The sequence below is a fragment of the Zonotrichia albicollis genome, chromosome 1, assembly GCF_047830755.1.
Source record: "Zonotrichia albicollis isolate bZonAlb1 chromosome 1, bZonAlb1.hap1, whole genome shotgun sequence".
Taxonomy (NCBI): Eukaryota; Metazoa; Chordata; class Aves; order Passeriformes; family Passerellidae; genus Zonotrichia; species Zonotrichia albicollis.
The window spans coordinates 60,830,188-60,855,909 of record NC_133819.1 but is presented as its reverse complement, the minus strand read 5'-3'; the positions used below and the strand labels follow the sequence as shown (position 1 = coordinate 60,855,909).

Below are 25,722 nucleotides of genomic sequence, written 5' to 3'. Positions count from 1 at the left end.
CAGTGCATAAGGATAGGTATAGAATCCCACCCACTTGGTGGGATCCCCTTCCCTTGCTGGTGTCCAGCTGGGGAAACATTGTTTGCAGCAAGACAGCTGTAGGACCGGCTGAGAAAACTGCCCTGGTTGCTTGTGGTATCCTCAAATTCAGCAGGCTGATGCCCCTGCAAAATCTGGCAGCAGTACACCCATGCCAACCCATAAGTGCCAGCTGGTGAGACAGTGCCAGTGGGTCATGCCCAGGACTGCCCTGGGGAATGCTGTCCTCCAAGCAACAGGGCTTCCTCCTTGCCTCTTTCATTGCCAGTCCAACTTGCCCTTCCCCTGGAAGCTGATGGTATCTCTGCAGAGAACTGGATAACTCTTAAGTCTGAATGATGAGACTTTGCCATAGTCTTCATCCTCTTCTTTGCACAGAAACTCATCCACTCCTTCTGAACGTCTTCACAGATCAGTCCTCTCAAGTGTCATGAAGGCACTCACCAGGGGACAAGGGTAGCAGTGCAAGTTGAAAGCTTTCAAGTTCTTAGTTCCTCAGGGATTTAAATATGCGTTGTTAGAGCCAAATAAGAGGGCAGACAGCCTTTGCAGAGCACCTCAAAGTGACTCTGCGTTTCATCTGTGCCCTGCCTATTGTAGACATGTTAAAGTAATCTGGGCTGTAACATAGGAATTATTGTTCAGGGTAATCTCACAACACATTAATCAAGTAGTGGGTTCCTTTGGGAGGGTAGGGCTTGTTTCACCATTTTACTTGGAATATATGAATTCAAATACAGACTTACAGTGCAGTCAAACTGTGTTGAAGCACAGACTGGAAGAATATATAATGTACCCTGTGTATAGGCAGTGAAATCCTAGATAATGTCTATTCTTCTCATATCTCAAGTGAACACAGGTCCACTAAAGATTATAGACTTTTTTAATCTCCTGTAGTAGAGTGGAATCACTTAAATATATCTGAATGTTCTCATTATGCCCATTTCATAGAGGCAAGATTTAAGTGGTTGCCAGATGTTATACCCTCCTGAATTTCCAAGCTTAGGGTTTTTTGCATTTGTATATTCTTCCCCCCTTTCTGCAATCCATAATTTTGGAAAGTTATGCTGGTGGTTTGATTGTTTTGAGCTTGCGAACCTCTGACACTATGGTTGGAGTTCCCTGAGACACAAAGGTAAATCCAGCCCTAGAAACCCCAGGGGATGTCTCTGGATGGGTGTTGATGTGGGGAAGATGCTACAAAAATGTCTTTGGAAAGTCTTTACAGCTCTTTGTATTGCTCTTCCATGAGGAAAATTTGTATGCCATGGTCTGCAAGGCTCTATGGGTGAATAACTGAATCTGCTAGATTTACACAACTACTTTTCAGCCCTGCTTCTGTGTTAAAACAGACCTTTACAGTACTTTTTTATGTGGAAATCTTGTAGCTGGGTGTGGTGGGGAAGCCGCTTGGTGACTCATACTGCAGGGAATTCCCTGATGAATTAGAGTATTTTTACTTCTGGACTTGTGCGCAGTTTCCTTCAACGCTGGAGTGAGCGGCCGATAAGAGCAGGCTACAAAGGCCCATTCACCGTTCAGCTACCCCATGTTAAAACAGGGTGTTTATGCCTTGCAGAGCTGAAAATCCACCCCCGTAACATGTGGGTTCAGAGCATTTTCATCATTAGCAATCCCCGGTGCTTTGAGTTTCCCAGCGACGAAGAAAACAAGGCAGAAGCGGATGGTGGTGAAGCAGGGATGGCTATAAATAACAGGGATGGGTCTGTAAATGTCAGGCTTCCTGACCAACCTGGTGTCTTAGCTGGCAGTAGTGCTGATGGCCACCTGTTAGCACAGCCTCCAGCCTGTGCAGAATGGGTGAGAGCAGCTTCTCCTTCCCCAGCAGTGCTGCTATCTCTTTAGAGGAGGAGGGATTTGAGGATCATTCATCCAGCCCATGCGTGGTTCCTCCTTGAAGCTGTGGTTCTGTCGGGTTAATGGCTGTTCTGCTGGCAGTGAGGGAGCAGGGCACTCTACCAGGGACTCTGTAGGGCTTCTGCCCTGCCGTTCCATGCATGGATGTTTTGGGCTTATTTCCATTTGGTAAAAAAGCCCCTCACAAAATGAAAGAAATCAGTATAATACCTTGACCCAACTTTTTAGCTATATAAAGAACTGTCTTTCTCTTGAAAATATTGCACTATAAATCTTAAAAACGCCAAAACAAAGCCAGGCATTTGGTTTGGAGAAGACACTTCTTATTACTTCGTAAAAGTAAATAGTGAAATGAAAGGGAATGAAATAAGACCTTTGGAAAAGACGTTTTCTCCGTTTTCCTTCGTGCCTCCTCCTTCCTCTCCTGACTCCATCGCCCCCCCTCCCTGTATAACAACTGCCCATTTGGGTACGGTAATTCCAGAGAGCAAACTTTAACGGGAATGCCTGAAATGTGTCTGCTTCAGCTTTGTGTTATGTCTGTAATTTGAATTATTTGCATTTTGGAAAGGTATAAATTGCTTTGGTGTACTTGGGTTGGCTGGTGGCCAGGAGGGAGTTGCCTCGGGCCCAGACCAGGCGCGTTGCTGCAGATGTGGCAGGCGTACAATGGAAACTTTTGTGGGCGAGCAGCCCTCACTCCTCCAGCACACGCTGACAGGAGGCGGCATCCCGCCTGCTCGCCAGGCTCCCCGGCGGATGGGCACTAGGGCAAAGCCATTTTCTCTGGCACAGATGGACTATCTTGAGGCTTAGGGCTCCCACAAACCATTCCAAAGCCATTATTCCTTTTTTTTTCTTTTTTCTTTTTTTAATTTCAGCTGAACTGTTTAAACCTGCAAAACATGTTTACTGTAAAAGGTTGACGTAGTGGTCTAAGGTTTCCCTCCTGGAGCTGGTCCCAGTCCGTGGGCGTTGAGATTTCCCTCTTGGTTCACCAGACGTAATATGAGGAATTGTCTTTCTTTCTTTTTCTTTTTCTTTTTTTTTTTTTTGGTCTCTTACTTCATAACAACTTTTGCTCCCTGTGTTTTTTTTAAATGAAATGTCACTAGCTGTTAATGAGTTGTCTATTCCCTACTTCTTCCTTCTCTTCCCTTTCCCCTCGGTTGCCGATGGTCTGGACAGTCCCGAGGGAATTTCTTGGAGCAAAACCCGTATTGTTCTTCCTAGCTTCCAAAGACAAGCCACGGCTCTGGATTTTTATTTTTCTAATAGTTTGGATTACAGCATCTAAAATATTTCTGAACAAACTCCTTTTGTCATCATAAAAATTTTAAAAATGCATAAAGGCAGTGCTGCATGAAATAATTGAAAGAATAGCTGGAGATGGAGTCATTTTGAATTTTCCTGAAGTATCGGCAGGAAATAAAAACCAGAAACCTGAATCAGATCATTCCTCTTGCAAAGCACAAATTAAACATAGCAAAAAAACTGAACTTCTGGTAATCCATTTACAAAGGCAAATTGAACACATGTTAACTACTAGTCTGGACGTCTGTAGGTTTTTAAAAAAAAATGGCCCAGCAATCCCCTTCCAAAGCAGAAGTTACTACACTTCACAAAATGTGCGATAGTGCAATAGTGTCACAGTGTTGTTGCGTTTCATTTGTAGCTGATTGGATTAATTAGGGGCAGGGAGGGAGTGCTATGGAGGCTGGAGATTAAGGAGGCTGCTCCCAGACAGGGGATGTGTCCTGGCTTGCTGAATTTTGGTCAGGGTTTTCTACTGACAGCCCAGGGGAAGCATCTGTTGGATAAATTGTGAAGTGATCACCAGTCCTCCCAAGGAGCCTACTTCAATTCTGGCACTCTCCAAAGGCATCATTAAGGAGTCTCAAGCACTGAGACTCTCAAGTCTGGCTGCTCCGGCTCTCCCTGCAGCTGAACGTGGCAGTACCAATTAAAGGGATTCCTCTTCCAGCATCACAAGTTAAAATGTAGGAAGAAGGTAGGGTAGATCTGCTAATTGTTTTCCTATGGGAAGACCTGCCAAATTCACTGTGGTATTTGTGCTGCACCCTTCATGTTGTACTTCTTTCCATACATTTAAGAGAAAGGGGTTTTGGATATTAAAACAATCGCCAGCGATAGTCCCTCAGCAGCATTCCTTTCACAGTAGGACAGCTGTACACAAAAATATTATTTACAGACATTTGTAATAAATCAGGCAGTTCTAAATGCGTCACCTCCATCCTGGCCATGAAAGCGAAGAGAAAAGAAAAAGTACCATTCACTCTTTTACCTTTCAGAGGGCTGTTTTTCTAAGGCAAGCCCACATCCATGAGATGAAGTTCAAAATAACTAATATTTGCATTTGCATGTCCCAGTGCTGCAATAAATGTACAAAAGAGATGACATAAGTCTCCATTTCTCCTTCGTTTCAGTAACATCTGACACAAGTGGTGGGACTTGTGAAGCTGCATGTGTCTCCACTGTCCAGCTTATCCAGCTTATCCAGTCTGCTTATGGCCTTTCATTTGTGTTTTTCTAGGTCTGCAGAATGGAAACCTTACATTCTGTAATAGTTTTCTCGTTTTTTTCCTTTTGAGGTCTCAAGATGCAAGGAAATTAAAGCCCACCTTGTTTTCCAGTGATTTCTGTATCAGTAATGTGCAGGAAAAATGACCAGACAAAGGCAGTTTCTTTCAAAAGACACGTTCCCAGAAAAAGTTATAGTTGTGGCTTAAATCTGTGTTTGCTGGAAAACAGAAATTCGGTAGATTTGGAGGACCCAACACACCACTAAAAGCAGCTCCAGAAGTGGGACTACTGTAGCTGAACAAGACCAATTTCAAAATGGAGTCTAAAACTGTGTTTCCAAGCCTGTGGCCTTGCCTTTTGACCCAAGTAGCAGAATTATGACAAGCCAGACTAGGAGTATATTAAAATTAAATCCTGCATGGCTGAGTAGCTTCCTTAGTGCTACCTTTCTTTTTATATTGTTTAGTATTAATATTGAATATGACTTAGAGCTTAGGTAGTGTTCAAAAGATGTCACAAGTAGAAGTATTGTGGTCTGAAAGTTCAGCAAATTGAGATGTAGAACAGTTGCATATTTTGTCCAGTCTAGTGGCAGAGCAAACTCCCAGTGGCTCCCCCCTATCATGATATTATGCACTCTGAATTGTGGTTCTTCCCTTCAGAAAAGCTGAAGGGGCTCCTGTCACAGGTGACCCAGATGGTCTCTTAGTTGGGCAACACTTTGGGCAATACGCTGTGAGAGCTCCTTTTCACATATGCAGTGCCCCTTCAAAGAGATTGTTTTTGTGAAAGTTGTTCCTTTCTTGGCTTGGGAAAGGAAGAAAGGAAAGAACTAGATATCTTTTTCTTTTGTCTTTTAGATGGTCACCATGTGTGGGAAATGGAAGCCAAAACCGACAAAGAAATGTGCAAGCCAGTAAGTCTGCCTTAAATATTTTAACATCAAGATGAAAAATATATATTGCCTTCTTCAGCATTGTTACTAAAGAGGGATTTCCAAGCCTTTGGCACTGAAACAGAACAAGTACTTAGGCTTCCCCTCCTGGAAATCTTTCTTTAACATGAGCATGGGGTAAAAAAGCCTTTGCTGGAAGCTATCCCAAAAGTAGGAGAGACCATTTGGAAAATATTTTTTCATTGTCCGGGATGGGCCAGTTCCATCTGCTCGTCTTTTGTCTTGCTGGGTCAGTTCTTTCCGCTGCTCCCAAAGCAATTTTTGATCATTTTCCTTGGCTTTCCTCTATCTTCAGCAGGAGAAACATGAGTCCCCTCACAGGAGATCCACATTGGAGAAGTGTGGCTCTCTCAGCCATGACTCCAAGTGGGAAGTACGTCCACTATTCCACGTCTACAGGAATATGCAATACTTGCAAAACTGCAGGCAAACAATTTAAAGATCTCAGCTGAATTCAGGCCAAATGCAAAGAGAATTCCCCGTTACTCTTTCAAAAAGCGCCAAGGGAGGTTTTGATGGTCATAGCAGATTCACTGTGCATATGTCTGAGCTGATGCCCTAGAAGCTAAGTCATTCCTTAGCCCCATGCTGGAGTATTTGGTTTCTGGCAGTGGAAGAGCATCTACACATTCTCCAGCCCTTTTTCATGTTGCACTAGATGTGCTTGCAGCAGTGACTCTCCCATGCACAGAAGCTACCATGCTTAGAACTCCCTGGATTGTTATATAAAAATATATTTCACTGTGGAAAATGGAACTATTTGAGTAATTCTGTCCTGATGCCTTTCAAAGGAAATACTGTTAGGTTCAGATACATCAGGGATGACCTGCCAACCGAGGCGTTGTGCTTTCTCCTGCTGAGTTGGAAACCACAATTTGATTGTGGTCCCAGATTCTTGACAGAGGCAAGCTGGATAGAGCCTTGTCCATATGCAGTATCATATTTGCTGTCCAAAGGGATGAAGGGAGGGCTAGTGATTTTGTAAAGATCTTAGCCATGCTAAAATAATTTCCCTATTTCTAGAGTTCTTGGCAAGGACGCTGGGGTTGGTGGGAAGCCGTCCTTGCCCACAAAGCCCACCAGTTTCCCTTCAGAGAGTGTTCCTCTTCCTTCTTGGGGTTAACTTTTCAATACTATTGTACAGCTAGACTGCCTTAGTTGTGCCTTGACTTTCTGATTTGTTGCTTTTGCAGAATTCATTGTTGGTTGAGATACCACCTTTCCGCAATCAGAGAATTACCAGCCCTGTTCAGGTCAACTTCTATGTCTGCAACGGGAAAAGAAAGAGGAGCCAGTACCAGCTTTTCACCTATCTTCCTGCTAATGGTAACAAAACAAATTTCTTATCTCTGCTAGTAAAAGTGAGATAATGATCATACATGGTTCTAATAATTCTTTAGTAATTCGAATATTTTGGAAATATACCTGGTGCTATGAGAGTGAGAATAAGTCCAGGAGAGCTGCCTTTGTCTCTGCTGCCCACACAAGAGACAATGCAGATTGTTTCCATTTGCATCGGTGGCAGAGACCTGTTGAAACCAGGACTTCTGCTTTTGGGAGCTGAAGAGCCACAGCACAAACTCAGATGTTTGTGAAGGCACTGAGCTCTCTGCTAAGCTATGGTCAACCCTTGGACTGACTTTCTAACCCCAGAGGGTAAATTGCATTCAAATAACATTTCTAAATTCACACCACAATATTTTAAGCATGCTGGGCTCTGAGTTAGAGGTGGTGTGTGGATTTCCCTTGCAGTAATCTCGCACCTTGCTGCCTTGCACGGGGTGAAAACTGAGATGGACAACATGGGTAGAGATCAGACTGCTCCATGTAGAATGCTTCATGGATGGGAAATGTTCAGAAATGTGTGACCATTTTTTTTTTTTTGAGCTTATATTGGTAGCTGTGAAGTGACAATAAAGTCACTCATGGTAGCTGAATTCCAAGCAGGCTTGTATGAAGATTTTAATAGCTAGTAAATTTAGATTTTTTAAAATTATTATTTCAAATGGCTTTTTTTACCAAGAGCACTCTTTGGGGGAAAGTAGGAAAAGAAAGCAATTGTTGTTGTTGTTTGGGAAGCAAAAGGAATTAGAAAAAAATTATGAAGCTTTGCTTTTCTTTCCAAGTGAAAATAATCCTTCTGTGGGAAATACCAACAAAACAATATTCAAGTCACATCACAGGACTTGAAGAGACATGCTAACTTTTTGTAAGTGAAATCTCATAAAATACACATTTGCAATTTCACCCAGTTAGCATGCATGCACTTTTATTGGGACTTAAATTAAAAATACAGGAAACCTGACCTGGCAACAGAGTGCTTATTGCATATGTTCTGTGTAGCTGTGCTTCACTGAATCAGCCTACTTATGCAAACTTCATTCCCAGTGGGGATGTCTGTACATTTAAAAACTGTTCATCTCTTAAATTGGAAAGAAAAAGAGTTTTTATTCTCTTCCACAACACTTTTCAGCAACAAAAATCAGTTGTAGAGGCAATCAGGTGTTGCCTTGTCACCCAAGTTACCCTCATAAATACTTCAGATTCAGGCCTCTTCTTAGCTGCTGTTTATTAGGCAGCATCTTCCCTCCAGCCTTTACATAGGCCTTTTTTTACCATTGTATTGTAAACCCTGGGAATAGTGTGCACTCCTGCAGAGTTGGTGTATGCTATCACTATTCTGTGTTTGGAACATTTGATGTGAAGAGATGAGAATACATACTAGTGACAGCAGACTTAGTGACAACAGGGAACCAGCCTAGGCTTTATTCTGCAAAGGCATCTTTAATTATGGTAATTGTTGAAAACATTAGGAATCTTGTTTAGTCTGCTGCACCAATTTAAATTCAAGTGAAATCTTTTCATTTCTGTGTGAGGAAACCTGAAAGAAAAAATGTAACAGCAGGGTAGGATAAGGGAAAGCAGTATTCCTAGTAAATATTCTTTCCATTCCTATTTGGTTCTCCATTCACATTCTTTTAATACATATGTATGTGTGCATGTAGGTAATTGAAAAACACGTTGCATTCTTTGCAGCCTCACCCATAGCAGTGGTAAAAGTGAATGTGCTTCTGCAATCATCAGAATTAATAGTATAGTATGTTTTTAATAAGCATGTGTTGTAATGCCTGTGTTACAGTGGTAAGGTTTTGCCCTTCTGTGTCTGGTATTTTTTGCCATCATGCCTTTCAAAGATAGATATAATCACCTCTGCTGTGTATTTAGAAACCACGTACAGTGATTGAATCAGTCATTCATGCTGCTGTATTTCTAGGAGTCATTTTAGGCTTCATTTGATTTCAGTCACAACATTCTTTTACTGCTTCAAGGCATTGTAGAAAACCAAAGTTTAGCTCATGCAGAAAAAATTACCTAAGTCAATAACCACTGGGTGATCAGTGTAAAAAAATGTAGATGAGATAAGCATGATTTTGGCCCAGGTAACACTTTGTTTGTTGTTTAAACAAATCCCACAAACAGAGACGGTGGAGGGTTTTGACAAGTGAATGTCAGAGTGATCGTGAAGTGTAAGATGTGGTTTTACACAAATGAGACAGTATCCTGTAAACTGCTTCTTAATCTTCTGTGCTTTAGGACTAATCAAATGCTGCATTTCAGAGCCTATTGTAGTTTGGCAGGTATTTCTGTGTGAAGGAGCTTTTAAAAGCTTCATGATGCACATCAGACATATATTTTACAGCTCAACTGGACTGTGCCAAAGCAAAATACCAAAAGTGGACTAAAGCCTAAATGTTATGTGAACCCCCTGGCTGTGCTCCTGGGGTGGGTGTGGGCACATGCAGAGCAGTGGGAGAGCCATGGGCTCGCTGTGCAGCTCCCACCCCCACTGTGGGGCTGTAGGGGGTTTTTCCTGTAGCTCCTATTTCTCCTCATTCCCTAGGGGAAAACAGCCAGTGGATCCAGGGACACGTGACCTCACTCATCCCACCTCCCATGGATGGTCCTATAGCATCTCCATGGAGTACAGCTCTGTGACATGCAGCCTGCACAAGCTGCCATCTCCAGCAGTGCTATTTCGCCATCTCAGGGCTTCTCCCGTGCTGCAGAGATGTGGCAGGATTGTACCTTCCCTCTGTTAGATCAAGTGTTTGGCAGAGCAGGGACTTGGTGAAGATGAGTTTCTGCTTTAAAAATGAAAAAAAACCTGCTGTAAAAATGAAAATCTTACTGCTCTGTAAATGAAAAGTTTAAATAACAAAGCAAAACAGAAAGTAAGTAGATGCTTTGCAAAAGGAGCCAAGATCTTGACCACGGGCTTGCTTAAGTCTTTGGCTTGGGATAGACTGTAAACCTAAGTGCTCATAATCCACTTTTAATTGAAATTTTGATTTACTGTTCTGCTAAATTTGAGCAACTCCTGAATGCTGTATTAGCTTATATTGTACAGAAATGACTGTAATGTCATTTTTTTAGTGTTACTTCAATGATACCTATCACTGAGCAATTGCATGTCAGTTTTGTCCTGGAGCCTGCAGGCTTGTAGGCCCTTGGAGCCTCCTCCACAGACATGCCTGGCACAGAAATCTAAGTACTTTGCATACCATTCTGGCACTGGTGAATTCCTGCAGCTCATATGGTAAGTACTGATGCATTTTGCAATGCCACATCCCATCAAAATTTGAGGAGAAAGGCTCTGGACCAGACACTGCAGTCAGGATTCTGAGCAGAGCCTTTGGATGTTCAGCTTTTAAAGTGCCTCCACTGCTGTGGCTCCGTGCAGGGGGCTCTGCAGCTCCATTACGTGTGGCAGAACATTTTGGAAAACCATGTTTCAGGGTTAAACTAACCCGGAGTGTCTGAAGAAGAACAGAGGCGTGAATGCTGGGATTCCAAATCCTGTGTTTTCGTCTAAGAAAGCTGAAGGACTTCTCCTGCTCAGAAGACTTTAAACAATGAATGATAAGGATTTGATTTCTGTCTGTTTAGATTTCTTTTAAGTAGGTACAAAAAAATAGAGGAAATGTGGTCAACAACTTATTTTTGCAGATAGGAGTGAGTGCTCTCTTTGTTTTCTGTTATCCAACAAGTATTGATATCAAGAATGTTGAACACAGGAAAGTTTTTATTTGGATTTGATTTATAAAGTAGTGATATTTGACTAACTAAAGACAGGCTAGTTTGTCCAGGAAATATTTAATAAAAAGTAAAAAGGAAAGTTGATGTGTTTCTTCTACTGGAATGAAAAATATGCTTTTGCAAAGAGTTGATGATAAAGTATTTCCAGTTTCTGTTTCTGTCAGGCTTCGTAATTGTCAAAGCATTATTAAAAGATCATTTAATTGCTTCTGGTATTTATTAAAATGGTGTTGATCTTCTGGGTAACTTTTACTTTGAGATGGGTTTTGCTACCCACAGGGCCAGATTTCCAACTGCACAGCCTTCACTCACAGATACAGCTTTTCTGCAGCTCCTTTGCCTCCCTGCAGTCATCTGCACAAGTCTTCAAGATGTTGAGCTCCTCTGAAAACCTGGCCACATTGACTTGGTGGAAATCCTTTGAATCTGTGGGTGTGTGGCTGTGCTGAGAGCCTGCCTGTGGTGACTAGATGTGCCTCAGTGTTGTAGTTTACAGCCCAGCGGCACAGAAGTGAAGCTCTTAACATTATAGAATAGAATCATAGGATATCTCAAGTTGGAAGGGACCCATAAGGATCATTAAGTCCAGCTCCCCACTCCTTGCAGGACCACCCCTTGGTGTACATCTGGAAAGGACGTGTGCTGTCCACGGCATATTGTTGTCAGCATTCTCCTGACTTACTGCCTCTGCTCTAAAATTATCCCCTGCCCGCCATACAGATGGGTGCAGCAACACTTTGCTTATGGCTGCATTGAGCAGCCGTGCCTCTCTTTCACCTCAGCCCTTCCACCCACACCTCACTCCCTAAGTTCAAAGATGACATCAGCCCCTTAGCAGAAATGAGGGTGCACAGTGTTGCCACTCTGATGTGACACAGCATGTGGCTTGTGCTGATTATCTCCTGACACCTCTCACCTCTCAGTATTTGTTGAAGTTTCCTGCTTGAGGTTGGCAAAATTATCAGCCTAGTCCTTTATGCAAACGATGGTGACTTGGGGGCTGCTGGGGGAGCAGGGCCAATGCAGGGCTTGTGTTGTGCAGGGACCTTAACCTGTGGCTGGTGCAATACAACCTCAGCAGTGCCTCAACAAGGGGACGGAGCATGGCTGAGTCAGGCCTGGAGCCTCAGACCTGCTGGAGGTGTTTTCATCCCCAGGAGCATGTGGACTGCTGCAAAGCCAGCACATGGCAGGACAGGTCAACAGAGGGGCGGGGTGAAATGTTGCCCCCAGAGGACTTTTATTTTAGGTGAAAATAGGAATCACAGTTACTCATTTTTACACTATACACTGACACAGTTTATTTCGTTTTGGCTACTCAGTGGCTGATTGTTAATTTTGACATTTAGCAGAGTAACTAAAAGCAGGTGAGGTTTTGTCAGAGTCCTGTTCTCATTTACGACAATCACAAAGTTCATCATCACTGGGTGTATCAGCCCCTCCACTCCCATCCAGGAGCCATGGGAGGTCTTTGGAGGAGCAGAGGAGGCTCGTGTTGCACTCACCAGCATTACATCCTCAGGTGCTGGGTGCCCACTGGAGCTGCCCACACTTCTTGCATTGCCCACACTTCATCCAGGTGACATCCATTTTTTTCAGCAGTCAGACAGAGCCCAGCCAGCTGCATCTGACCTGCACACAGAGTCTGTCTTGATCTGTGTGGAGAGGCATGTGAAGAGCGCTGACTCTCTGTGGTGCTCCATCTTCACCTGGAAGGCCAGGAAAAAGCATCACCTGTGTGATTGCCCTGTGAAAGGCAGGGGTGGACAAGTGCTCTGTAGAAGCCCCTGGCTGTGTCTGACCATCAGCAATGATCACCCCTAGCAGTTAACTTCCAGTGTATAAAATTATCTTTTCTCAGTATCTCAATTTTCAAATATTCCCCTTCAGATGTAAAAAAACCCAGCCTGTAGTTTTGGTCATTGAACTCCTCTGCATGAACATTTTGAGGACTCCTTGCCATGCTTTCCAGCAATTTCACGTGCAAGCAGGGATGAAGTCAGCACTGGTGGTGTAATGTTGTGTAGCATCATCAAAACAGACCTCAGCCCAGTGGATTTTAACATCTGACAGAGGTGACATAGAAAGCTTTGGCCGGTGCAGAGTGGGTGTTGTGCACAGTTAAATGTCCAGTTGAAGGCAGCAGTGGAGCCAGGTGCTGCACCATGCTCTGGAAGCAGCAGTAGAGCAGCCCAAGTGGGCATATCCCAGTACTTGATTTTCCTATTCAACACCGTAGGATTGAACAAATTGTTCTGGTGAAAAATTGTAACTTTTAAGAATTTTTATCTCTTTCTTTTGAAAGAAAGCTAATGCATAATTTTCTGTACTAGCGCAACCCAAAATGCCCTCCACCTACCTTCTAGTTCTCCTCACCTGATTTAGCAGTGTACGCAACAAGCTATTGTATATAATCTTCTGTCTCATAAATATGTGTAGAATAACCTAATAGATTAACAGCTGTTGAAAAGCATTTAGCAAATGAGTTAGCTGGAAAGCACTTCCAAATCAGATAATGTCACTGTCCGAGATTATGTGGTGAGGTGTATGCACAAGGTTTCCATCTCCCCAAGCCATTCTTGTATAAAACTGTACATATTCATCTGAAACTGTAAAAATCCATACACAAAATCCAAAAAGGGCTGGCAGGCAGTCATGTTTTAGAGTTAGCCATCCTGATGAGTAGCCCCAGTAGCAGTGTAAAGTAAGAGAGGGCGTGTTCAGATACTTGTGCAGATAAAAGTTGGATACACACACATGCTCCCTGCAGTGTCTTGATGGCAGGAGGCTTCCTTTGTGTCTGAGTCACCATGCACTGGATTTAGTAACTAAAAGTGAAGGCTTGATAGCAGCTTGACCTTTAAAAGTGTTTTGGCTTAATAGGTGCCTGGGAAAAACACCAAGTTCAGAGACAGCATCTGCACAGGTCCCTGTAGTTGACTGTCTCACAAGATCCCTGGGACTGAGTGCTCATCGCGTGTCGCTGAGGTTGCCATTGCTGCATGTACATTGGCAGGGCATTTCAGAAAGTTCTGCTCAGCCATGTTGCTCGGTGTTACTGAAGCAGGGATTGTGTTTTGTGAGCGCAGCCAGTCCCTTGCCTCTCCCCAGCACCAGCTGCTCCGCCGTCAGAACAAGGGGTGAGGCCTCAAGTATGCTGGATCTGGCCAGTGCTGCAGCAGCAGCCAGCATTTTGTCTTTGCACAAATCCATGGAGATGTGTCCACATCCCTAATTAGTCTTTGGTCACCCAGCAGCAAAGCAGTGACAGGAGCTGGGGTCACCAGTGCAGTGTCTTCTGAAGGTGTGCTGCCAGTATCAAAACTGACTGACAGGGGAGGATTTCAGAGGCACAAACGACCTTTCAGAGCTCAACTCAGTAATGGAGATTTAGACAGCTAACTCCTCAGCTCTCTTTGAAAGTCCCATCCCAAATTCTTACCAATTGCCAGATATTTAGTCCAGAAGTTGAAGAAACGTGTGTGTGCACATGATGAAAAAAAGTAGTGTTTTGATTTTCATACTCTTAACTAAAATCTGTGTGCAGGTGTCAGGGAACTACATCATAGTCTGCACCATGAAAGGAAGCTATTTTGTTGGATAAGCTCAATCAAACTTAAGGATAAAATAAATATATTTTAGTGCCATAAATGTCTACACTGATAATACTACATGGAATTGGGAATTTGATAGTTAAATGGTAATCAGGATAAACATCTGCTTAATTGGTAAGATTTTATTTTTTCAGTTCACATATTTTAATAACATTCCTCCCCCCAAAAAATAAAAAAAAAATTTAAAAACCCATCTGGATTGCTGAAGTGTAAAAGCAAACACATGCTTGTTAGAATTGTCAAAAATTAGGTATAGTTTATATCTGAGTACTTTCTGACTTCTTTTTCTGAATGTGCATGATTTATTATTTTTCTTCTAGGTTTGATATATTAACTTTTTACCTGCTAGAAAGGCCTTTTATTTAAATGTGGGCTTGCAAAATTGGCTGAAATATTTCTCCCAGATTCAGACACACACAGAAGGACCATTGTCTTCCACCAGTGCCTTGGTATGATGTCATAACCCTGATCTCTCTGAGTAAGAAGCTTTGATTTATAGCTAGGGCTGCTGCCAATGCGTGGTTCTCAGAACTTCATATTAAATTAGATGACATAATGACATGAGTTCAGAGTCTAAGAAGGCATCACCAAACCATTGAAAACTAATTTGAAATTAATTTGCTTATCAGACTAATTTAGAACAGTGACTTCCGTCATATTTTAATATTCAAAAACAAGAACTGTATAAAACCATCTGTCAGCTGACCTTGTGCATTGTGAAGTAACACGCATTAAAAATTTCACTGTACTGAACTTGCATTCTTTTTTACCTTTTTAGGGCAAGGGCCAGATCTTTCACCACTCTTAAATGAATAATGCGGCTTCTGAGTCTCATCTTTTGTGTTTACAATTTCACAAATTCTGGCTTCATTGCTGCACTTAATTATAGGCGAATCTCAGTGTATCACAAATTCAGTCACAGTTTTTTGTTGCAGCCAGCTGAGAGTCTGCAAGACTGCCTGCTACCTCCGCACCACAGAGCAGTTCTGAGACAGAATAATTGTTGCTGTTGGGTATGATTCTGCTGGATTTAAGAAGTGACTCTTTCTGCTGAAAGTGTTCACAGGTTCTGAGCAGCTGTGAGGCTTTGCAGTTAATTGCCAGCCCAGGCCTGCTGTGTGACTGACTAGGAGTGTCTCTTTTAGCTGGCAGGGTGTTACCAAGTCATTCAAGATTTGAAATATTTGGGCTAAAAGTTAGGCTAATACTGTTTTCTGTTAAATATTATTCCTGAGAAAATTAGCAGTGCTGCCTATATCACGTTGCATCTCCCTCTGAAATACTCACTTGTGGGAGTCAGTGATGATGGAAGTGGATGTGTGTTATGACAGCTAGCTTACCATGCCTCCATGGGGATGTATAAAAGGGCTTAAAACCCCTTTTTCAATCTTGGTTTTGTAAAGACTGGCAGTTCATCAAGCATGAGTCAGTAGATAAGTGGTAACACAAGCTGGCCTGTGATCAGGGCTGTCTGCTGTGTTATCTCGTGCAGAGGGTTCCCCTGTGAACTGCCTAGGGTTCTCCTGTGCAGAGCCCTGATTTGGACTTGATCCTTGAGAATCCCTTCTAAGTCAGGGTATTCTATGATTTTCTTATCTAGGAGAAAACGGTGAAGGTGGGTACTAAGGTTTGCATCGAGTTCGAAGTCAGGTACAGTTGCCCACTCCCGCTGAGCGTTTCAGTCCCCCAGAAGCCAGTGAGACAGTGGGTGAGGGTGTGTTAGTTCCTTGTAGCCTCATTACAGTGTTTGAGTACACAATAGACACTGTGATGGTAAGTGGGTAACCAGTGAATACAGTTACACGCTGTTCCTGCTTTGGTTTGGGGAGGTGTGCCTTGAAATTTCCATAGCTCTTGCTTCAGGCCCTCTAAAGTCTGTGGAAAAGTGGACAAAAACAGTTGCCCTTTCAAAGAAAAAATGTAAGGTGGTTTACACCAACTTCTGACACAATCAGAATTGATACTTTATTAATATTTGTTAATAGTAGTATTTTCAGAATGACCAGATCAGACCCACAGGTAGTTTGAGTTGAGTTTGCAAATCCAAACATTGGCAAAGATTTTTGGCCTTTGTTACTCTGTTTGTTGAAGATACATAGGCTGGGGAGAAGCAGGTAATGGGCATAAACAAGCCATTAACTGATGTAATGCAGCAATTTGTGGTATTGTGTCCTCCCCAAGTCAAGTACTACAGTTATTCATGTAAAATACTAAAGCTGAGATCTGGCCGGAAGGGGAATGTTAATGTCTTCCGTTTCTTCTGACATGCTCAGCTCTACAGGTCTGATTCCAGATCATCTGGATCATTAGTAATGGTTTCTTCTTGGGAAAAAAAATTCTTGCAGACCTCCTTTCTCCAAACCTGTACCTCATGAAGAGGTTTGCTGTTTTTTTAAGGGGTTGAGTGGCTGCCATCTCAGTCTGTATGATGCTCACACTCACTCTGCACAGGGTTAATGGCTATGCAGCTGGCAAAACACAGAAAAGTCAGATACAAATCCCTTCACCATTTCAGCGGGAAAACTTTTTCTGTCTCCTGGTGTGATACTTACTCTAATGATGAGATTAGCATACAAACAAAATATATGAAAGAGAGCAATGTCTGACTTTCTTTACTGTGTTGAAAAAACACATCAAAAAAGGTAATGATAACAGTTCAGTTGAACAAGTTTGGGCAGCTCTAAGCATAAGTAAATCGAGTATTTGTCCATTGAAAGACAATTTGTTTCCCATTACATGAAATAACTGATGCTCATAAGTATTAGTTCAAAGCAAAACAACCCTGACTAGCCCTGACCAGTCTGTGTTTTCCATCTGAATTTGTAGGCACCAGGAGTGTCTTTGGCTGCTGTTACCATCTCAAAGTGAGATTTTGGACTAACAGGTGTGGAATACAGTTCCTGCCAGCCGTCAGTCCTTCACCTTGTGCAGAGCAGGACTTATTGGTGGTCTTCCATTGGCTGTAGAATGTGTATTTCAGTGTAGCAACACAAAAAAAAATTGACAATATTCATGACCACTAACCAGATCTCCAAATGGACCCCATGGCATTGCTTTTTTAAAGAAACTACTCAGACTGAAGTGACAATAAAGTGCAATGGTGTGCTGCAGAAGAGCTACAATGAAAAGCCAGCCTGAGATCAGGAACCTGTCTTCCGTAAAGCCTCCAGCCTCCCTGCCACCAGGGCTATAATCCTTCCCTGGGTTATAACAAGTCAGACAACTCCAGGGTTTATTGGAGTTGTATTGCCAGTGGTTGAGCGTGGAATTATTTAGCACAGGTGTTTCTATAACAGTGATATATTGGGAAAATTCGGTGCGCAACAACCATCATATTTCCAGCTGTGCTGTGGTTAGTGCTAGCATAGTGATCCTAATATAAAACATGTGAGAATATTTGCTAGCTCAAGAACTTGTTAAAGGTATTTTCTTACAATATCTGAGTTGCTGTGTTTATCTAGGTGCATTTCTTCGGTCTTGCATTTTCCTAAAAGGTGTGATAGTGATTTTGTCAAGCTGTCACTGAACATGGAATCTGTTTCTCTCTAGCCAAGTGCATTAGTAGTCCTGCTAGCCAGTGTGCATCACCCAAGCTGGTGAAAATAAGATTGTGAGAAGTCCAATGACAGTCCATCACACCTAGCCTATTTGTCTTGAGCAGCACCTGTGCATCTGTTACATATGTAGACCTGTTTTTACTGGGGTGCTAGAAATCTTGAAACAAGTGTTGCAAGCAGCTACATGTAAAAGAACATAAAAGGAACAAAGTTAACAAGGGGCTCAGGGACTGTAAAACAAGGGTAGTGAAGTGCATTCACCACCAACAAAATCTGTGAGTGTTAAAAGAGGTTTTATATGTACAGATGGACACGTGCATTTTAAGGGGCTCAAAAAGACTCATACACAAACATAATAAATGGCTGAAAAATGTGTGTTTTGTAAAACACGTGCAAATAAAAATACAATCAGAGACGCTCGTGCAACACACATGTATCTGAGCTGAGTTGTGAAAAGTGTTTCATTATTAACTTTGTGCCATAATGGTTTGGATATTAGAATATTACGAAAAATATTCTCTAGTGTCACCAGAAATTTTTTAGAAAGAAGATGAATGCCACCATGCATCCATACTTGATTGTTGCATGCATTAGAGGTGCATCTGACTAGAAAAAAATACATCTATAGTCTAGCTTGGCTCTATTATTTGTAATTTTCCTGACAGAGAATGTGGGTCAGTTTTGCCTGTATACTGCATCTCTTGTAGGAGAAGCTTCAAAGACGCCTCTCTTTGATTTGAGAGAGAAAGCAAATGTTGAAAAGACACCTCAATTTGACAAAGGATCTTTCCTTGATTGGAGAAAGCAGCTCTGCATTTGTCACCACTGAGCTGATGCTCACTGACAATCATTTCTGTCCACATTCTAGGAGTTTTTAGAGATGTGACTGCTCAGTTAGGGCATTGTTTGGGACAGTGGGTAGAGCAAGCAGAGATCTAAAACAGGAATCAGTGTTTCTTGGTAGCCAGAGACTGACTAACATTTGTTAGGAGTTGGCATTAGCAAAAATCAAATGCAGTTATGTAAAAAACTAAACAAATCAGATCCTACTCTTTCAAAAATATCTTCATAATTTAAAACTTCTTGTACATAGCACTTTGTCATGTATCTTTGCAACTTTATTTTCGTTGAACTCTAAAAGCCCCATCTCTACCTTATTATGCTCCAGTTTACTGCGTGTACAGACATTTATCAAATGGGCCATCAGTAGCTGTAGAAATGCAGTAGTCTATCCAAGTTAAAATTCTTGCCTTGATTACTACAAATCCATGGAGCCCTTGGGTCCAAAGCTTCCACTGAAGCACAGCTATTTGCAAATAGATTTTTATAGCACATTAGTGCTGGAGGAGAGTCCAAAGAAAATAGTCCTTTTCAATATTAGAACCAGCTGTGACTTTCTTGTGCTGATGACTCATTCATTTTTTTTTATAGGGTGGGAGAACTAGGCAAAAGACACACAGAGTCTTATTCACGACGTTGTTTGTTTTGCAAAGGGTATCCTAGCCACAAGCCAACTTGATCATACCAATACGCAACTCATGTTTATTTAAAACCTTTTTTCTTTTAACAGTTCCAATTATAAAAACAGAACCCACAGATGACTATGAGCCTGCTCAAACCTGTGGACCAATGAACCAAGGCTTAAGCCCTCTCTCTAAACCGTACTACAGTCAGCAGATCATGATGCCCCCTGATCCTGGTTCGTGCCTTGTGGCCGGCTTCGCCTCCTGTCAGCAGAGAAACGCCGTGATGTCACCTTCTCCCAACGCAAGCCCCAAGCTGCACGACCTTTCATCCTCTCCTTACAAGTGCATCCCCAACCCGGGCCACAGTCATCTCGGACTTCAGCAGCCCGCTGGAGGTGTCCCCACCATACAGGAAGTGCCAAGGTCTATAGTTGTGCACCCAAGCCCCCCCGAGCAATCATCTCACGTCATGCTGCAGCCGCAGGTGAGTCAACATCTGAGCAGTAGCTGTCCCCTTGGTTATCAACAAACACTCTATCCCAACAGTCCCTCTTCTCCAGTTCCATCTGTTACCCAAGAGCCAACCTATTTGCAGTCCTGCAGTCCAACTCACTCATCCATAATGGGTCAACAGCAGCAGCAACTGCCGAAGGTTCACAGAAATGAGTCTCCAACAACCCAACCACTGTCATTGCCAGAGTTGCATGAGGAAAGTAATCATAATTTGGCCCCTATTCCTGTAACGATCAAGCGAGAACCTGAGGAATTGGACCAGATGTACCTGGATGATGGTAAGTCCTCCACGACACAGGTTTGCGTTCACCATGTTGCTCTCTCAGTGAGTTCCCGTAAGCCCCCCTTCTTTTGAATCCTGGTGGAGAAGAAGTTCCATTAATAGCCTGGAAATAGGTGGAAAGGTGCGGACTTTGCTTGGGTTGTCTTTATACAGGAAAGGGCCCTTTCATTTCATTTGCAGTAATGAAACCCCATTATCTAAGCATTAAATGTTGTTAGTTAGCATAGAGCTCTTGCTGCATGACCAATAGCTATGTTGTAATAATCTTAACTGTATGGTCTTGGCTTATGCCCATGCCAGTGACCTGTGGAACTGCAGTGAAAACATATTTAACATTGTCCCATTCATAATGCAGTGAAACGTCTGATGTGCAAATCTGTTCACTGAAACTAAATGTTAAATTGCTCTACTTCAGCTGAGAAGGTTCAAATTAAAAATGGAGGCGTATCTTTCGGCATCACTTTTCAGTCTGTTTGCATCTGATGTTTAGGACAACCTTTTTTTCCCATTTTTATTGTGGCCTTGCTGCTGCTTTTTCTTTTCTTCTTTTTTTTCTTTTTCTGGTTTTGTGAGATTCTGTATGTATATATATTTTACATGCAGCACTGAAAAGCTGAAATGCTGTGATAAACCTCTAAGACCCAAATATTTCTTAGTTGAATGTAATAAAAGAGAAAATATGAAATTTGGTTATGTGACCTTACTGAACTGCAATTGAGCATTTGCTGCTAAGAATCCCAGTACTATTCTGGACCCTTACCTTAATGCAGGATGGGAATTCCCTTCCAATAGCCACGTAACTTTATATAACATACCATGCTCATTGAAGAAAGAAATGCCACTTAAATGGCTGCATTGAAACTACTTGGTGCCAAGGAACATCTGAATGTTATTGTCCTTTAGGGAGAATTTAAGGACAATTCATTGCACTGTTTTGTTTTGTTTTTTTAAAAAAGGACATTTTGTCATTCTATTTTAAACAGCATGCTACTCACTGAATTAGGATTCAAAATTAGTGTTCTGGAGCCTGAGTAGCAACTCTTTGCTTTTTAACTTTAGGAAAATTATTTTTCTTCACAGAAGTTGTTACTGCTTGCATGCTGGAGAGAGAGCTAGGGAACTTTCCCTAATTAGGATATAAGGTCAACAGTTTTGCACAACACATCTTTTTGACACAGTTTTCTTCATACAGTGTGCATTTTTATCACTTACTTATGCTGCAAGGAGCATGATTTCAACAAGGTATATGAGAAATGTACACAAACAAAAAAAATTTGGGGTTTGAGAAAAACCCCAAAGTTTAGATAACTCTAAACCTAAACTCTGCTTTTGAAGAAAAGCACAAGAAAGGGGCAGCCTTCCTGCCTTACCTCTCAAAAATCCCACTACCTCTTCTCAGACAGAGCCATGAAAGCTGCCTTTGCCTTTGCTTCTTGCCCCACTCTCAAGGGCTGGATCAAATGGTTTTGCCTTTAACCTCATCTCTGTTCCACTGCACTCCAGTCCTCTAACAGATGATCAGAACTAATTGTAGAAGCTACCATGTACATCTGCACTGTTATCTGAGGTTGACTTTGGATATCTCTTCAGCTAGCCAAATCCAGATAGACTTCCCTTTGGCATCCAGCAGGCTTTCAAAATCCTTCTGTGGCTAACCACAGCAGCTATAGACCAAGAAAGACGTGATGGTCCTGATAATGGTATATACTAGGAGGAAGCCCAAGCCTTTGTGGTTCAATGAATTAAGTACCACCAGTTCCCACTAAAGAGGTCAATCAGAAATGGCTAAAATGATATTTAGGTTGTCTCAGGGATCACACTGATGGAGCTCAACCCACATGAGCTGCCTTTTCCTGTCTAAACTTTATCTCACTGCCTGAAGAAAAGGTCATCCACTCTATGTATAGCTGAAGTGGACTACTACCCTCTTTGTATTTGTCTCAGTATCTGAACGAGGGGCTAAAGGCAGGAAGTGTTTCTTGTTGGATTTGTGCTGGCCAAGACACCCTGTTCAAACCATGCAGAGCTCTGGCATGCCTCAGACACGCAGCACAGGAGCATGAAGCTGTGAGTCAGGCTGGAAGCCTGTTTAGGTATATGCTATATGCATTTCATGAAGGCAGCGTTTTCACCACCACTGCAGACATGGGTTTCACATTTAATCTGATGGAACTGCAGGCTCCTATGGAAAGGGTGGCCTCAATCTGTCTTGCTCTGTCACATGTTCTTGCTGCTTCCTTCAAGTCATATCAATTGATTATGGAGCAGCAGAGCAGGCTAATGGAAAATTAGCCTGCCCAAAATAGTAAAATCCACACAGTTGGGTCAGCTCACGGAACCATGTCCCCTAGCTAGATCCTGCCTTTGAGAGCAGGGCAGGAAGCCTGGTGCTGTGGGTCGAGGGTGCTGCTAGGTCACTCTGGGTGGCAGAAGCCCACCAATAGGTCAGAGCAAGTGTGAGTTGAAGCCACTTCTGATGCGATCTTATCCTCCCCAGCAACTATCTAAGCACTCATCCTGTTTTGGTTAAAAATCCCCTTCACCTGTCAGTTCCGAAAGGGTGATGTCTGGGCTCCCTCTCCCAGTCTCAAACGGCATTTTGGTCACTCTGGTGACTGCCTGGAAACCACCAGTGATTGCATCTGGTGTCCCAGGGGGTGCTGCTCACTGAGATCAGCAGGGAAAAAGGCCAAGCATGGATGCAGCAGCCCTGGTACTGTGCCTGGTACTGTTTCATTTACACCTCTGACCATAACAGTGAAACAAGGGACCACCGTGAGTTTTGGCAAGTGCCTTGTGCCAAATAGGAGCAACTCGTTTTTCCATGTACCTGACTTTTTTTTTTAAATAGCAGCTTTTTGAAGGTACCACCATATTTAATTACTAGTATTTCCACCTCTAAGTGTTTTTCTTGTTGGAGGAGTGGGTGGAATATCTGTAGCACTTGTGAACAATATGAAAGCCAGAAAGAGTCAGGTATATTTAACTGCTTCCTTTGCATGCTGCTTCGAGTATAACAACTCTTTTTCTCATCCCTGATTAATGAAATATTTTAATGACATTAAAAATTAAATTCTCAAAGCATCACTCATTTTAATAAGTATATCTTCACAGGATTTTGTAGCTATTTAATACACTTTTATCTAAAAGTATTTAAGAAATGTGAGGTATTGACATCTAACATACTTAGGGGACTGCCAGAAAAAAAATATCCAATTGATTTTCCCAGATTATAACTGATAAAATTTTGGTTGCTTTTTTGCCACTTTAGGAAGTTTTGATTTATGTATCTAATATACACAGAGCCATTTTGGAGCAGAATAAGCAGAAATCATTTGGTTTCAGCTTATGGGTTCAAAGTAATATTCATTCGTTTAGTTCTGGAATATGTCCAAATATAGACCATTTACACTGCAAAGTATGTATGGAAAAAAACAGTCAATTAATTTATATAAATAGAGATCCTTTATATGACATTTTTCTGCTTTGGTAAGAGGTGCGGAGCTGAAGTAATATAAAGATAGCACATGAAGAGAATTCCATTTTGCAATTAAGTTCTGGTCTTGGCAATCTCATGTTAAATCAAAATCTACAGTAGCCACCTGGGCTACTCATTAAATGTGTTGTCCATTTCAGCATGTGAATATGTGATTCCACATATAGGAACGTATTTAAAACTCACGCCGTAAAGTGATACCTGATATATTATGGCTGTGCTCTTGATACTGAAAGGTATCTGGCTTCGATACCAGCACCCGTTTCAAATCATTTTGAGTTCAGCCTCGTAGCAAAGATTATGGCTGACTACCTTTGCTGCTTTTACAGGAACATTTGATTAAAAGCAGTTGAAATTGTGACATTTATGCCTGGTTCTGGTCCTCTGTGAGAGGCCATGGTCCTTTGCAGGGGGAGAGGGAGTGTCTCCTGTCCTCTGCACCAGGAGCTCCTGCAGATATTGCCAGGACAACTGGGGCACCCTGGTAGGTGATGCTGGGACTCTCCATGTCCTTGTGCCACTCCTGCCCTAGGCAGTGAACGTTAAGTGATGTTTGCCTTTTAGATCTAACCTGGGAAGAGTTTGGGGTGCTGGGTGCTAAAGACCATGGAAAGTCATTAGGCAGACAGGCTTGAGGGACCTCTTAAGTACAAATCTATGCTGTAATTTCTTTTAAGAAAATGCATGGTATTTAGGTATTGATGTGTCTGCTATACAGCCCTTTGAGATGTGAAATGGAATGAGTATTGTCCAAAGAGATGGGTAGTTTGGGAAAGCTGCAAGTTGATGAGAATTCTTCCTGGTCCCTTGAACCAGATGTGAAAATTTACCTAATTTATATCTTTGATATCTTTATATTTTGAATGTGCTTGTCTCTGCAGTTATCTAACTAGCACTTGGGTCAAAAGCTATGCTAGTCTGCTCTTGAACTAATCCTCCTTCTTTTGTGTTGACTAGGGCAGCTCAGGCAATTTTTCAGAATTTTAACTGGTTTTCTTAATGGTAGAAGAAACCCGAAGCCAGAGGCAGGAGAGTGGAAATTTACACAGCTTTCCAGATGTCCAGGCAGCTGGGAACTGGCCAGGCTCACAACAGGAGATGCTGTAGGTGACTTGAAATCACCTTCCTCATCCCCATTTCCCTTTCCTGGACCTAGTGTAGCCTGTGTGAAACACAGAACTGAGCTCCAAGTCTTTCATTTCACCAGGACGAATAATGCCAAGAAACATTTTTCAGGTTGTAACTGGCATTCCCACAAGCTGTTAGATATTTTACCTGCAGCAGAATGACACTCAATTGTGAAATTATTTCCTGCTTTTAGAAACATCAAAGAATGTTGTTTTCATTACAGATGAAAATGAAGCTATTTTGAAAAAGTAAGGGGGAAACACATTGATACCAGCAGAAAAAAAATGTGGGACTTATATTCTCAGCAGATTTCAAAGTGTATTGTACATTCTGTAATCCCATTTGTTATATTAGTGCACAAAACTTTACAAAAGCAGTTTGTAATTGAAAGCAAAGCAGCATCCTGGAGGATTCTTTAATCAAGGTGCTTGTTACTCAGTGCTTGAGTACTGAAGGCCTGGCTTCTGATCTCAACTTTTGAGATGCAGTGGCAGCCTTGTTGAAATCAGGAGCACACTCTCATTGCTGGCCATGAGGCCAGAGTTCCACATGCTGTTGAAAAAAATTTTTCCAGAATGTCCTGAGTCTTGTGTAGGAGCCAAAACTGAAATAGCAGCATCTGAAAGACAGATCTCCTGTCTGAAGTTTTGTATATTAATTCAGCCTCCTCCTCTCCACATGAATGCTTTCATAAAGGTCTCTATCCTGATCAGATCTATAAATCTTTGCATAGTAAGATGAAAATACACAGGCCATAAACAAAGGTATCTGATGTTTGGATATGTGGCTAGCAGAAAGTATCAGAACCACATAATCATCTTTTCTAAAACAAGAAGGCTTTTGTTCTTGTGATTGTCTTTGCACAGCTGTGAGTTTTATAGCACCATGCCAATGAATGCACTCATTGCGACTTGTATTTTACTCTGAAAAGGTAAATTGGGAGTATTAAGCCCCCAATAAGTATGTAAAAGTGGCAAAACCACAGGTAAAGTGTTACTGAAAGCTGCAGTCCTGCCAGCCATTTCATTTTGAACATGGCTCTTTTAAATATAACTTTTGCAGTAAAAGCTGTAACTCCTGGATGTAATATGAGCTATTGCTAATGTCATTCCCATGAATTGCTTACAGTGTTGAACCGTTAGATGTCTGACA

At 42.1% G+C, this 25,722-nt stretch overlaps 1 protein-coding gene across 6 annotated transcripts in view; it reads left to right on the top strand.

Moving 5' to 3' along the window:
* NFATC1 (nuclear factor of activated T cells 1) overlaps window positions 1–25,722 on the top strand; it is a 110,702-nt gene that overhangs the window by 58,678 nt on the left and 26,302 nt on the right. For 2 of the 6 annotated variants that reach the window (XM_074542423.1, XM_074542430.1), the window contains exons 7-9: window positions 5,322–5,377; window positions 6,610–6,742; window positions 19,255–19,941. In XM_074542423.1, the coding sequence (XP_074398524.1) occupies window positions 5,322–5,377; window positions 6,610–6,742; window positions 19,255–19,941 (876 nt within the window). Of the gene's footprint in view, window positions 1–5,321; window positions 5,378–6,609; window positions 6,743–9,317; window positions 10,722–19,254; window positions 19,942–25,722 lie in introns of those variants that run through there. The other 4 variants (XM_074542436.1, XM_074542443.1, XM_074542448.1 and 1 more) reach the window with 4 other exon arrangements.